General features: G+C 41.9%; 1 protein-coding gene across 1 annotated transcript; it reads right to left on the reverse strand.

Annotated features, from left to right (window-relative positions):
• Window positions 1-4,501: 4,501 nt before the first annotated feature.
• Window positions 4,502-5,440, reverse strand: LOC309681245 (olfactory receptor 6B9-like; the record flags this gene model as incomplete). Its single annotated transcript, XM_082495078.1, has 1 exon — window positions 4,502-5,440. The coding sequence occupies one exon, from the start codon at window positions 5,438-5,440 to the stop codon at window positions 4,502-4,504; it is 939 nt and encodes a 312-aa protein (XP_082351204.1).
• Window positions 5,441-14,758: the final 9,318 nt, after the last annotated feature.

A 14,758-nucleotide genomic window follows, 5' to 3' on the forward strand; every position in this document is an offset into this window, starting at 1 on the left:
TCAAGGGTCTTTTGAATAGCTGTCATGTCCTCCTGAGTATTGACTTCTCTCTCTGATTTGGTATCATGTATGAACTTTTCGAGTGTATATGCATCCCTTCAACGTATATGCCTGTCCTTCATGTGCTTGTAAATAGCTTCTAGGAGAATTTTCTCAATGACTATTGAGTTTAAAGTTGAAATATAAAAGATTTTTATCCATTTTACATATTTTCCTTCCTCAGAAATGAAGGAACCTGTGGATCAAGTGATTGCATTCAGATCTACATCTGAATCAAGCAAGACAATTTGTTCTTCCACAGAAAAAGTCTTTCTTATTCATAACTGTACGAAATGAAGATGGAATCTGTAAGACCGGACAGAATTGTTCTCTGTTTTAAATTTTCTTTAAGAGAACCTGAAACACTTTACCTCTTTATACTGTTTTTGTTGGTTTTATTGTAGGCCTTTTTTTTTTCATTTTCTTCTATTCCTTCTTTTCTTCCTTTGCAGGTCACTGTTTGTCAGTGCTATTAACCCTTTTTCCCCCACTGCTGCTAAGGGCTGGAGACTACCACACACACATTTTTAAAAATAATTATAGGTTTGCTGGAGGCTGTTATCTTTGAATAAGAACTTTATATATCAATGAATTACAAAAGACCTGTCTAGAGCTCAGGTCAAGAAAGCTCTTCCCTTCAGTGATGCTGCTGTTCTGTGTCACTGATTGAAACTAGTTTATGATTAGAGAACAGACCAGCATGGGAGACGTGGTTGGTGTCTGCTACAGATCACCTTCGTGAAGTAGTACACGGAGCCTTCATAAGTAAGCTGGAAGACGTCTGAATTTTGCAGGTCCTGGTCTTCATATGGTACCTAAACAATTCCAATATCTGCTGGAATGGCAACACAGCAGGGGACAAGGAATCCAGGAGGTTTCTGAAATGTATTGATGCTAAATCCTTCATATACATGTTTGAAAAGCTGATGAGGCAAGGTGGTCTGCTGGCACATACTTACAAACAAAGATGAAGTGGTTGGGGATGTTAAGGTCAGGGGCAGCCTTGGCTGAAGTGACCATGAGATGGTGGAGTTCAGAAGCCTGCAAGAAGGGAAAAAGATCACAGTCCTGTTCTTTAGGAGAGCAGATTTTGCCTGTTCAGGGACTTGCTTGGAAGAATCTACTGGGAGACCATTCTGGAGAGGAGAGGTCCAGGAGACTTTTGGCTTTCAAGATCCATTTCCTCCAAGTTCCAGAGCAGTCTATCCCCATGTGCAGGAAGACAAGCAAAGGTGGCAGGAGACACACATGGGTGAACAAGGAGCTCCTTACTGAAGTTAAACACAGAAAGGAAGCATAGAAGAAGTGGAAGCAGTGTTAGGTATCCTGGGGGTAACATAGAGACACTGTTTGATGATGCAGGGTTTGGGTTAACAAAAGTTATTCTGGAGCTGAACCTGGAGACGTACAAGAAGGGCAAGAAGAAGGGCTTCTGCAGGTATATCAGCAGTAATAGGAAGACCAGGAAAAATGAAGGCCTGCTACAGAACGGGTCAAGGGACCTGGTTACAAAGGACATGGAAAAGGTTAGGTACTTAATGTCTTCTTTTCCTTGATTTTTATTGATAAGGTTTGCCTTCAGGTATCCCAATACACTGAGACCCATAGGAAGTCTGGAGCAAGGAAGATTTACCCTCAGTGTAGGAAGATCAGGTTAGGGAACATTTAAACAAACTATACCTGCAGAATTCCATGGGATTTGATGGCATGTACCCATAAGTGCTGAAGGATCTGGGCAGTGTCACTGCAAGGTCACTCTTAATTGTCCTTGAAAGGTCATTGTGATCTGGGGAGGTTCCTAAGAACAGAAAGAATGCAAATGTCACTCTTGCCTTCAAGAAGGGCAAGAAGGAAGATCTGGGTAACTACAGGCCAGTGAGCCTTCCCCTCAATCCCTGGGAAGGTGATTGGACAAACTCTCCTGGAAACCTTTTTCAACCATAAGAAGGAAAAAAAAGTGGTTGATAGTAGTCAGCATGGATGTATGAAAGAGGACTCATGCTTGACCAATCCAATGGACTTCTACAATGAAATTACTAGCTCAGTGAATGAGGGGAGAGCAGTGCATGTTTTTACCTTGACTTTAGCAAGGCTTTTGACACTGTCCCCCATAATATCCTCATAGATAAATTTATGGGTGTGTGTTACATAAATGGACAATGAAGTGGATTGAAAACTGACCGAACTGCCAGACTTAAAAGATTGTAATCAGTGACACAAACTCCAGATGGAGGCTAATCATTAGTGGTGTGCCCAGGGGTCAATACTGGAGTGATTATTTTTTAATATATTCATTGATGACCTGGATGATGGAACAGAGTACACTGTCAAAAGGTTTGCATATGATACTGCGAAATCATAAATACTGTGAAAGGTGTTTGATAAACTAGATGGTTGTGCTCAGAGGGACCTTGACAGGCTAGAGAAATAGATACACAGGTATCTTATGAAGTTCATCAAGGGGAAATGGAAAGTCCTGCACTTGGTTGTGACCAGATAATGAACCTCTACAATGGTAGAAGGGTCTGAGGACATGGGGAAGGGATTTGTGCTCATGAAGCTCAGGTAATAATGTAGGAAGTTACTAACCGCAGCTGTTGCAAAGCAAGCTGAACTTAGTATGGGGGAGACCAGAGGGTAGCCTTAGTTCTAGGTAAATGATTAAACATCAGATTAGCCAGCTGTATCAGTTGAGTAGATCAACCAGCTGTGTAACTGTTTGTCCCTGAGATAATCAAAAGAATGTATATGTATTCCTAACTTAGCCAGGGACAAGATTACATGGGTCAGCTCAACATAGCGTATTAAAACTGGATAGCAAGCAAAATAAAAAACTTCCAAAAGAGCAATGGGCTTGAGCTGGTTTCAACCCATGTGTTTCCTCCTATTGACTGGGCATGACCAGCATTGTGACAGTGAGTGCATTATGGTAATAAAATTCATGTTTGTGTTGTGATTCAACTGGGTTTTCCATCTGCTACTCTCTGCTATGTGTAGTTTATACTTGTATTGTCAGTCATTTAAGAACACTGCTGTACCACACTAAATCAAAATCCCGTGCAATGGAATCATAGAATCACAGAATCATTTAGATTGGAAAAGACGTTTATGATCATCAAGCCCAACTGTAAATCTAACACTGCCAAGTTACCACTAAACCATGTCCCTAAACGCCATATCTACAGGTCTTTTACATGCCTCCAGGGACGGTGACTCAACCACTTCCTTGGGCAGCCTTTTCCAATGCTTGACAACCCTTTCGGTGAAGAAAATTTTTTTAATATCCAGTCTAAACCTCTCCTGGTGCAACTTGAGGCTGTTTCCTCTTGTCCTATCACTTGTTACTTGGGAGAAGAGACCAACCCCCCCCATCTCTACAACCTCCCTTCAGATAGTTGTAGAGAGTGATAAGGTCTCCTCTCAGCCTCCTTTTCTCCAGACTAAACAATCCCAGTTTCCTGAGCCACTAAGACGATCAAACAATTGGAGTATCTTCCATATGAGGAAAGACTAGAGAGCTGGCTCGGGGGGGGGCGGGGGGGTGTGTGTGTCTTATCAGTACATATAAATACCTGATAAGAGTAGGAAAGAAGATGGAGCCAGATGTTTCTAAGTGGTGTCCAGCAACAGGACAAGAGGTGATGGGAAAAACTGAAATACAGGACATTCTTTTTAAACATAAGAAAAAACTTTTCTTACTCTGAGGGCCGTTGAACACTGGAATGGGTTTCTGAGAGAGGTTCTGGAGTCTCCGACTGTAGAGATATTAAAAACCTGACTATACATGACCCAGAGCAACCTGCTTTAGTTGATCTTTATTCAGGCAGGGGCATTGGACTAGGTGATCTCCAGATGTCGCTGCCAACCTCAGCCCTTCTGTTTTTCTGAGAGTGATCAGACACTGGAATAAGGGACGTAGCTAAGTGGTAGGATTTACATCTTTGGAGGTACGCAAACTCACTTGAACAAATTATTGATCTAATTGGGCTTGCTTTGAGCAGGAGGTTGGCCTATAGACCTCTTAAGGTACCATCTAATCTATATTATTCTATGATTCTATTCTAGATTCTATGATATAGGTGTAGGTTATCCTAAGGACTTCTCAGAATTAGTACTACTAAACAGAGTATCTTTAGTGGGAACAAAGAGAAAAAGTTATTGCCAGCTTGGGGACCTTAGCTCTGCATAGGGTTCTGAGACTAATTAAGGCTTGTATGGAGCTAGGGAGCAGAGAAAATTGGAGCAGGTTCTGAGACCCACAGTTGTCCTCAATTTCATTTTGCCCTGTTGTTAGGTTCTGTCCCCCGACAACTTGCTTTCCTCATGGGAAGTGGTGCACATTCCTCTGAACTCTATCCTCTCTTTCTTCAGGATCACCCAAATCTTAGAGATGAACACTAGTAAATTTATTATGACCTGTAGAAATCACTTTTACAGAGTAGAAAGAGAGCTAAATAAATTTCTAGGACAATGTGTCTCTCCAGTATATTGTTTTCCTAAGAGCAATTTTGAATTCCTGGTTCTTTAAGCAATAGATGACTGGGTTGATGAGGGGTGTAAGGACAGTGTATACCACAGAAACCAGTTTGTAGGAGCTGAAGGAATCAATAGACTGGGGCCTGGCATAGATAAACAGTGATGCTGTATAGAACATCATGACCACTAAAAGGTGAGAGGCACAGGTAGAGAAGGCCTTGTGACGCCCCTGGACTGAGGGGATGTCCAAGACAGCAGAGATGATGCACACATAGGAGGCCATGATCAAAATGAATGGTACAAGAAGGATGAGCAGGGCCAGTAAGAAATCCATAAGCTCAGCTAGTGACATGTTTGTGCATGCTAACTTCAGTAAGGGGGAGACATCACAGAAGAAGTGGTTGATGATGTTGGGCCCACAGTAGGTCTGACGTGAAATGAAGTAAACCTTCCCCGTGGAAATCAGGAAGCCGCTCATCCAGGAGCCAATGGCCAGACGGGTGCAAAGAGTACGATCCATGATGACTGGGTAACGCAATGGGTTGCAGATGGCCACGTAGCGGTCATAGGCCATGACAGCCAAGAGAGTGCACTCACTGCAGGCCAATGCAAGGAAGAAGAATAGCTGAGCCATGCAGCCTGTGAAGGAAATGCCTTGTCTCTTGGTCACCAAGCTTACAAGCACTTTGGGCACTGTGACAGAGACGTACCAGATCTCCAGAAAGGAAAGATTGGCCAGGAGAACATACATTGGCTTGTGAAGCTGGAGATTTGTCCAGACAAGCACAAAAATCACTGCATTTTCTGTCACTATCAGCACATAAGCCAGGAAGAACATAAAAAAGAGTAGAAGTTTGATTTCCTGTTTCACTGGAAAACCAACCAAAATGAATTCAACCACATGGGTCAAGTTTTCTGAGGGCATGCTGAGAATCATACAGAAGCTGCTATAGATTTTGCAGGAGAAGCAGATGTAACAGCAGTTTGAACATCTACTCAAGCTAGTTTGAATGCACAGACCGTAACTTGAAAATCTGTGTTTGTAATTAGAGCTGTCTGGATTGAGAAAAAAAAAAAAGAAAAAATTAGTTGCAATGAGTGATTCATAATGAAAAAAACCCAACCAATGACAACAACACAGCAACTTCACAAAGTACTATTGAGGTGGCATAAAGGGGATTTTTCCAAAGTAGGCTGCAGATTTTTCTAGTACCATTTTTGTAAATGCAATTTAGGATCGTGCTTGCACAAATGGGTTACATTTCTGATCCAGACCTCAAGCACCTCTAACACAACATGATCTGAAACATGCTAGATACATGAAAGGGTGCAATGCTTAGGATATTTTTTCCCCCATACTCTATTGGTTTACATGACTTTTTCACCCAACCTCCACATTTCTTCTCATCCTGAAATCAACCAGCTACCATGATAACAATATTCTGGGCACAGATCTTTAGTACTTCTGAACTATTAGGGGCACAATTAATTAAGCCATCCTACTAAATCTTAAGATATGTCATCCTTGTGTAAATTAGAATATTCACAGAATGATTAAAGTGTTCCTGTAAATGCCTGTGATATCATTTCTAGATGTACTTCCATCTCTCCTGTTGTCAGTCTTTCAGTTGAGACAGGCGTCTGTCTCTGCTTAAATAGGGTAGGTGGATCTCCTCGTAAATAATCTGGTTAGGGAGTGAATAGAAAAATTAACAGAGAGAGACAAACACTGTTAAGAAGAGTAAGTAAACTGTGTTCTAAGTAAAGAGTGTGAAATTAATCACACTGTGGGTGTCTAAACAGTATATTAGTGATTCAAGTACCTAAACATAAGCATTTTTTGAGATGCCTTAGATATCCTGGCATTCCAGCTCTCAGTCTAGAAGATGATGAGGTTTCCATAGGTTCTGTGTCCTATCTGGCAGGAATTTGTGAAACACTCTAGGACATCTCAAGTGCTTTCCTATGGTTGTGTTAAGGCTCTTGAATCTCACCTTCAGTGTCCACATATGAGGTTGTGGACATGTGTAACGTGTAATTTCTTTCACATGCTGTAGTTATTTGGGTCATTCATACACAGAAAAAAAAAAAATAGGATGCAAAAACTACAGGACATTCAGAAGCTTCTGGAGTGACATATGCCAGGTGGGGAACAAAGGGCCTCTCAAACATCACTGACCAAACATGGACCAGCAAATCAAATCCCTAATTAATACTATCTGTGACTCTAAACAGTGATTCATCTGGCCTTATATAGGGTTTTAGTTAAGAATGGGTTAAATATTTTTAGACACTGTTATCTATATGACTTACACTTCCACCTTATTATGTATAATTATATGACTATAATCAGAGCTTAGATAGCTAGTATTGCATATAAGTTATGCCACTTTAGGCACTCATGAGGATATTCAGGCAGTTATATAGAGTGAGATAGTGCAATTTTGGCTGCCAGGGATATCTTAGACACTCCCTTGGAGCTGGCAGATACAACACGGGACCCACCGAAGATCTGTGCCCTTCCAGAGCAGGGCTGAAGGCCATGCAGAGTACGAAAAAAGATCTAAAATAGTGCTAGACATGCCTGCATTTAAGTACTCGAATTCCTCTTCTGTTGCTGTGTACGATTAAGAAGTGTGATAGCAGGGATTGCCTAAAAATATGTTTCGGCTGCCATTAGTGACAATGAAGATTATGCCACCGAGCTTTCAACTCTTGCTTCTGAAGGATGTAGAAACTTAAGAGTGCAAGAAACTTACAGACACTGTGCAAATGTCTTGGATAACCTGCAAAAGGCATTTATTTTTAGTAACTGTGTTGAGCCACTAAGATTAGCTATCTTCTGGATGGTTTAAGTGAGGTGACAGAAATCCCATGATTAGACACAACCAACATAAATGCACAAACTCACTGTTCCACATGCAGATAGCTTGTTAAACCTTACATGCATCCATTATGCTGTATTTGTAGTAAACTGTGAGGTTATTCCCTTTCACAAATGTGCTATGAGACTGCATGCACACACACACACACTTGCCTATCCACTCATCTGTGCTCATACCAACATATCAACACTGTCTAGCTGAATATTTCTTTCTATACATGTATAAGATGTATGTTTTTAGTATCAGATTTGGGCAGACAGAAAAGGATATGCTGTACTAACAGAGTGTAGATTGAACATACATTATTTCCATGGTGGGAAGACTGTTTTTTCCCATGACTTCCTAATTGTCCACTTTAATGTCCTACTCTTGCTTCATATATAGTCCACCTATCTATATGCATAGCTGTGAAGAGAAATAAGAGCAAAACTATTTCATACCTTACATGTGAATATAGATATATGTATGTGTAAGTGTGTATGTTGTAGAATTAAATATTTGTGCGCAATATTTCTTAAACAATCTTTTTTTTTTTTTTACTTGTCAATTAAAGACACTTTTGGGAAATATGATTTTCAAAAAATGACAAGCAATTCCTGTCAGATTAACTTAATTTTGGATCAGAAGGTCTGATTCCATCCCTTAACTAGGCAAAACTTTGTTCACTATATTAAAAAAATATTAAGGTGCCAATGAACCAAGAACCTCTACACAGGAGAAACTGTCAGATTTGATGAAAGCCTGCTCTATTGTAAGTCACAGGCAGGGAAAATCTCATGTGAGGTTGATTTCAAGATGGATAAACTTTACTCATAAGAGGAGTCTCACCATTCCAAATATTAAATACAGATTTTAATCAGTGAATTCTACAGAAGATTTTTGCTCTATAGCATGGACCACCTCAAGTAGACTTTAAAATAATTCAAGTTAATTGTATTCAAAGAGTGATTGGCAACAAAGACATTGACAGCAGAGATAAACTATGGAAGAGGGCTGTGCTGTTGGTATTGATGTAGATACCTACAGTTAGGGGAAATTAATCTCATAGTGCCCAACTCTAAGGAAGAAGGAAGAAAGGAAAGAAAGGAAATGATAAAAAGAGGAGAAATAAAGTGGGAAGGCAGGGAGGAAGGAAGGAGGGAAGGAAGGAAGCAAGGAAGGAAGGAAGAAAGGAAGGAAGGCAAGACAGTGAGAAAAGTTATTTCAATAATAAATGTGCATTAAAATAAATACTGAAACACAAAATACTACTTACTTGAGAGAAAATGATGAAGACGAACATACCAGCCTATTATTTTTTCCTTGATGCTTGTTCTGAATAACTGATGAAAACAAAAAGAAGTGTCATGGGGAAAATGTCTTTTAAAGCATGAAAATAGAAATTTGAAGAAAAATAAAAAGATATTTCATATAAAAAAAAAGGAAATAGTTTTCTATGGAAGTTAGAGATCAAGAATTAAACAAGGCTAGGAGAGCACTGTTTCCTCTTCTGTTGCATGGGAGAAATTAAGCACTCGCTCTTTTGGGACCGATTTGAGTTCTGTATGTTGAATTGCTCCTCATTCTCCAAAATTCCTCCTGCGGTCAGCTTTTTTCAACTAGACCAAAGCTGCAGTAAAAGAAATGTTACTTTGAGATCCACACAGAATCTGTGCCAAGGAGAAAACACTAGTTTATACATAAGATATGTAGGATATGGCTTCTCTATTTATATATTTACATGACCTAGTAATCTAGAATTACCTTTATCTGTTCTATTTTGAATGGGTGCATTACAATGAGATTGACAACAGCTTAGAATTCATGGACTGTCATTGGTTACTCTCCCCTGACTAGAAAGAAAGCTAGAATGCTTATCCTGGTATATACTAAAGGAGCAAGCAAGATGTCTGAACACAGTCATAGAGTAATATTTTATACGTCTTAGGGTATTTGACACTTCTGTACAAGGCATATGTTAAATTATACTCCTTAGTGGGAGAAGGAATCCAGGTGTGATGCTTTCAGCCACCTAAAATGTCAATACCTAATGACATACAGGCACATGAAACCTATCCTTACCTTCTGTTGACTCGTAGAATAATTTATGCTGGATGGGACCTCAGGAGATCTCAAGTACAACCTCCTGCTCAAAGTAGATGCAGCCTAATGAATGATAGGTTGAGGGGGATAAGCACTTCCTTGATTTACTGTCTATGGTGTTGTTTATACAGCCCAGGATACAGTTGAGCTGCTTTGCTGCCAGGGAACTCTAGTGACTGATGTTCAGCTTGCTGTCTACCAAGACTCACAGATCCTCTTCTGCAGAGCTTCTACCTAGCCAGTCAGTCCCCTGCCTGTGTCATTGTCAGGGCTTATTCTTTGCCACATGCAGGAATTTGCATTTCTTTGCATCCCTGTTCAATTTCATGCAGTTCCTATTGGGCAATTGTTCAGGCCAGTCTATACCCTTGAGTGTCATTCCCCTCCTCCTCCTTCTATATGATGTCATCTGTAAACCTGGTGACTAAGCCCTCCTTCACCTCTTGTAGGTCATTGATAGAGATGTTAAACAAGATGGGTGCCCAGATAGAACCCTGCAGTATTTCAGGGTAGAGTAGACCCATTGGCCACTCCAGGTAGAGTGTGATCCAGTAAGAGTGTGACCCATTGAACACTACTCTCTGAGCCAGATAATCCAACTAGCCTTTTTATCCGTCTAGTTATCCATCCATCCAGACTGTAAAGTGGTAATTGGAATACGATGGAAGACAGTGTGGAAAGTCTTGCTAAAATTCATGTAAATGGCACCTGCTGCTCTTCCTTCATCCACAAATCCAGTAATTTCATGACAGATATAAGTTGGCCTGGATTTCCTTTTGGTAAATCTATGACGACTTCTCCCAGTTACCTTCTTCTTCATGTGGCCAAAGGTGTGTTCCAAGAAGAATTAATTCACGATTTTCCCAGGAACAGAAGTGAGGAGGTTGACTGGCCTGTAGTTTCTTACACTGTCCTTCGGAGATCTTTACATTACACCCAAAATGTATTGCAGTAAAGGAAGAAGCTCTATTTTTTTCACCTCATCTGGTTGCCACAGTTGCACTTGCTTCCTGTAGAACCTGAAAATTTATTCTGCAGTAAGTCTATGTATACAAAGGTAATTTTAAACAAGTCCAGACAGAGATTTCTGTATCATAAATACCCACAATGAGATAGATGAGCCTCAACTGACGAGCCTTTCCTGACTTGCTGCCCATTTTTCTCAGCCTTTTCCTAGCCTTTAGGTTAGTAGAGATAACGTATGTGTATGAGGTGAATAACACTGTGATGCTGATGGTCACAATTAAATTGCCTTTAAAAGACAGAAATCATAACATGACAAAAGAAACAGTTCATTTAGCTGCCCATATAGAACTGCAGTCTGTAGAATGCTGTTGGCATAGTCATAGGTGTAGAATGGCAATGCAAGCTGATGTCAACTCTTTTTGACATCTTGGTGAGGTAGAACAGTGGGTTGCCAATGGCAATGAAGCAGTCATAAGCTGTGACCACTACAAGGAAATACTCTGTGGTGACAAAATGAGGAAACAACATCAGCTGGGCTACCAACCACCACAGGGTATTGCCTGCCTCTCAACAAAGTATCAGTCTAAGGAGTGGCAATGGGCAGAGAGGTGGCAGACATCCCAGATGGAGAGATTCTTAAGGAAGTAATTCATGGTTGTTTGGTAATGAGTGTTTATACAAATACCAAGTCATGTAATTCTTTCCAAAGACAATGGAGAGATATAGCGGTAGGAAGACCATGAAAGAAAGATCTGCAGTTCTAGCTGATTTTGAATCCTGTCAGTGCAGACTCAGTTACCAGGCAGCAATTTTCCATGGCAAGTGCCTGATGAAGAATAAAAGTTAACAGAAAAAAGTTGAGTTCATGTTGGAGTTGCTTCTGTTTCTACCACACATGAGAGGTAAAAACAGCCAAGTACTTATTCATGTAAGTGTATGGATATAAATTCATTCATATGCATAAAGCAGATATATATAGACATAATGTATACACCTGTGCATATGTCATGATATTGAAACATAATGCATTACTTTCCTTTTTCCATATTATTTCCACAAGTTATATTTGTCTGTGGAATTAATAAATAACTTTCCCTTTTCCACTTTTTCCCTTTCCTTTGTGAACTGAGAATTGGTGAAGGTGAAAAAGAACATAGTAAATGAATAACCAAGTGGAAATTCAGTATACTTTCTAACTTCTTTCTATTTCCAAAGACCTTTTAGTTATGAAAATTTCAATACTGCAAATAAAATGATTCTAACTTCCTTTGAACTCAGACATACCAGTGAAATCAATTTTTCAGTTTACCGTTCTTGTGATTAAAAGAAAGTAGATTATCCTTCGTTGTTTTATCCAGCCATCACTGAGGATTTGGCTTCTATTCTGTTCTAATTGATGGTTTCATATATATATTCATAAGCTCATAGAATCATTGGATGGCTTAGGTTGGAAGGGACCTTAAAGATTGTTTAGTTCCAACCCCCCTGCCCTGGGCAGGGACACGTCCCACTAGACCAGGTTGCTCGAGGCCTCGACCAACCTGGCCTTGAACACTTCCAGGGATGGGGCCTCAACAATTTCCCTGGGAAACCTGTTCCAGTGCCTCAACACCCTCAGAGTGAAAAATTTCTTCCTAATATCTTATCTAAATCTACCTTCTTCCAGTTTGAAGCCATTACCCCTTATCCGATCACTACATGCCCTTGTAAAAACTCCTTGTCCAGACTTCTTGTAGGCCCCCTTCAGATACTGGAAAGCTGCTATAATGTCTCCCTAGAGCCTTCTCTTCTCCAGTCTGAACAACCCCAACTCTCTGAGCCTGTTTTCATAGGAGAGGTGCTCCACCCCTCCAATCATCTTTGTGACCTCCTCTGGACCTGCTCCAACAGGTCAGTGTCCTTCTTATGTTGAGGTCTCCAGATCTGGACGCAGTATTCCGTGTGGGTTCTCACGAGAGCGGAGTAGAGGGGAGAATCCCCTCTCTTGACCTGCTGGCCATGCTTCTATTGATGTAGCCTAGGATATGGTTGGCCTTCTGGGCTGTGAGTGCACATTGCCAGCTCATGTTGAGCATCTCATCCACTAACACCCCCAAGTCCTTCTCCTCAGGGCTGCTCTTGATACATTCTCTGCCCAGCCTGGATGTGTTTGGGAATGCGCCGGCCCACGTGCAGGACCTTGCACTTGGTCTTGTTGAACTTCATGAGGTTTGCCCACCTTTCAAGCCTGTCCAGGTCCCTCCAGATGACATCCCCCCCTCCAGTGCGTTGACTGCTCAACACAGCTTGGTGTCATTGGTAAACTTGCCAAGGCTGCACTCTATTCCAACATCCGTGTTGCCAACAAAGGTGTTAAATAGTACCGGTCCCAGTGCCAACCCCTGAGGAACACCATTTGTCACTGCACACCACTTGGACCACAACTATTTGAGTGCAACTGTCCAGCCAGTTCCTTATCCACTGAGTGGTCCATTGGTCATATCCATGTCTCTCCAACTTAGAGATCAGGATGTCGTGTGGAACAATGTCAAATGCTTTGCACAAATCCAGGTAGATGATGTCTGTTGTTCTCCCCTTATCCACCAATGCTGTAACGCTATCATAGAATGCCACCAAATTTGTCAGGCATGATTTGCCCTTAGTGAAGCCACTCACCTCCTTATTTTCTGTGTGCCTTAGCAGAGTTTCCAGGAGGATCTGCTCCATGATCTTGCCAGGCACAGAGGTGAGACTGACTGACCTGTAGTTCCCTGGGTCTTCTTTTTTACGCTTTTTAAAAATGGGGGTTATGTTTCACCTTTTCCAGTCAGTGGGAACTTCACCAGACTGCCACAACTTCTCAAATATGTTGGATAGTGGCTTAGCAACTTCATCCGCCAGTTTCCTCAGGACACGCAGATGAATCTTGTCAGGTCCTACCGGCTTGTGCACCTTCAGGTTCCTCAGATGGTCTCAAACCTGGTCTTCTCCTGCAGTGTGCAGTACCTTGTTCTGCCAGTCCCTGCCTTTGCTTTCTGCAACTTGGTCAGTGTGTTTAGAGCCCTTCCCAGTGAAGACTGAGGCAAAGAAGTCACTGAGTATCTGAGCCTTCTCCATATCCTGGGTGACCGGGTCTCCCATTTCCTTCCTGAGTGGGCTCACATTTACCCTTGTCTTCCTTTTGTCACTGATATACCTATAGAATCTTTTCTTGTTTCTTGTTGACACCAGGCCCCTGATGTCCCTGGCCAGATTTACCTCTATCTGGGCTTTAGCTTGCCTAACCTGATCCCTGGCTGCTTGGACAATTTCTCTGTATTCTTCCCAGGCTGCCTGTCCTTGCTTCAACCCTCTGTGGGCCTCTTTTTTCTATTTGAGATTGTCCAGGAGCTCCTTGTTCATCCACCCAGGCCTCCTGGTGTTTTTGCCTGACTTCCTCTTTTTCGGTATGTATCGCTCCTGAGCTTGGAGGAGGTGATCCTTGAATACTAGCGAGTTTTCTTGGGCCCCTCTTCTTTCCAGGGCTTTATTCCACTGTACTCCAGCAAGCAGTTCCCTGAAGAAGCCAAAGTCTGCTCTCCTGGAGTCCAGGGTAGCAAGCTTACTATGCACCCTCCTTGGTGCCCTAAGGATCTGAAACTCTACCATCTCATGGTCACTGCAGACAAGCCTGCCCTTGAGCATGACATTCTCCACCAGCCCCTCCTTGTTGGTGAGAACAAGGTCCAGCATGGCACCTCTACTCATTGGTTCCTCTATCACTTGGAGAAGGAAGTTATTGCCAATGCTTTCCAGGAACTGCCTGGATTGCTTATGCCCTGCTGTATTGTCCTTCCAACAGATGTCCGGGTGGTTGAAGTCCTCCATGAGGACCAGGGCTTGCAAATGTGAGGCTGCTTCTGTCTGTCTATAGAGGGCCTCATCCACTCAGTCTTCCTGATCAGGTGGCCTGTAGCAGATCCCCAGCTCCCCACTGTAACATCCCCTGTTTCACAGAATCACAGAATCACAGAATTATCAGAGTTGGAAGGGACCTCTAGAGATCATCTAGTCCAACTCTCCTGCTAAAGCAGGATTGCCCAGAGCACATTACTCAGGACTGCATCCAGGCGGGTCTTGAAAATCTCCAGGGAAGGGGACTCCACAACCTCCCTGGGCAGCCTGTTCCAGTGCTCTGTCACCCGAACCGTAAAGAACTGTTTCCGTGTATTTGAACGGAACTTCCTGTGTTCTAACTTGTGCCCATTGCCCCTCGTCCTGTCGCTTGGAACCAATGAAAAGAGCCTGGCTCCATCCTCCTTCAGCCCACCCTTTAGATACTTGTATGCCAT

This window comes from Vanellus vanellus (assembly GCF_965231255.1).
Source record: "Vanellus vanellus genome assembly, chromosome: 24".
Classification (NCBI taxonomy): domain Eukaryota; kingdom Metazoa; phylum Chordata; class Aves; order Charadriiformes; family Charadriidae; genus Vanellus; species Vanellus vanellus.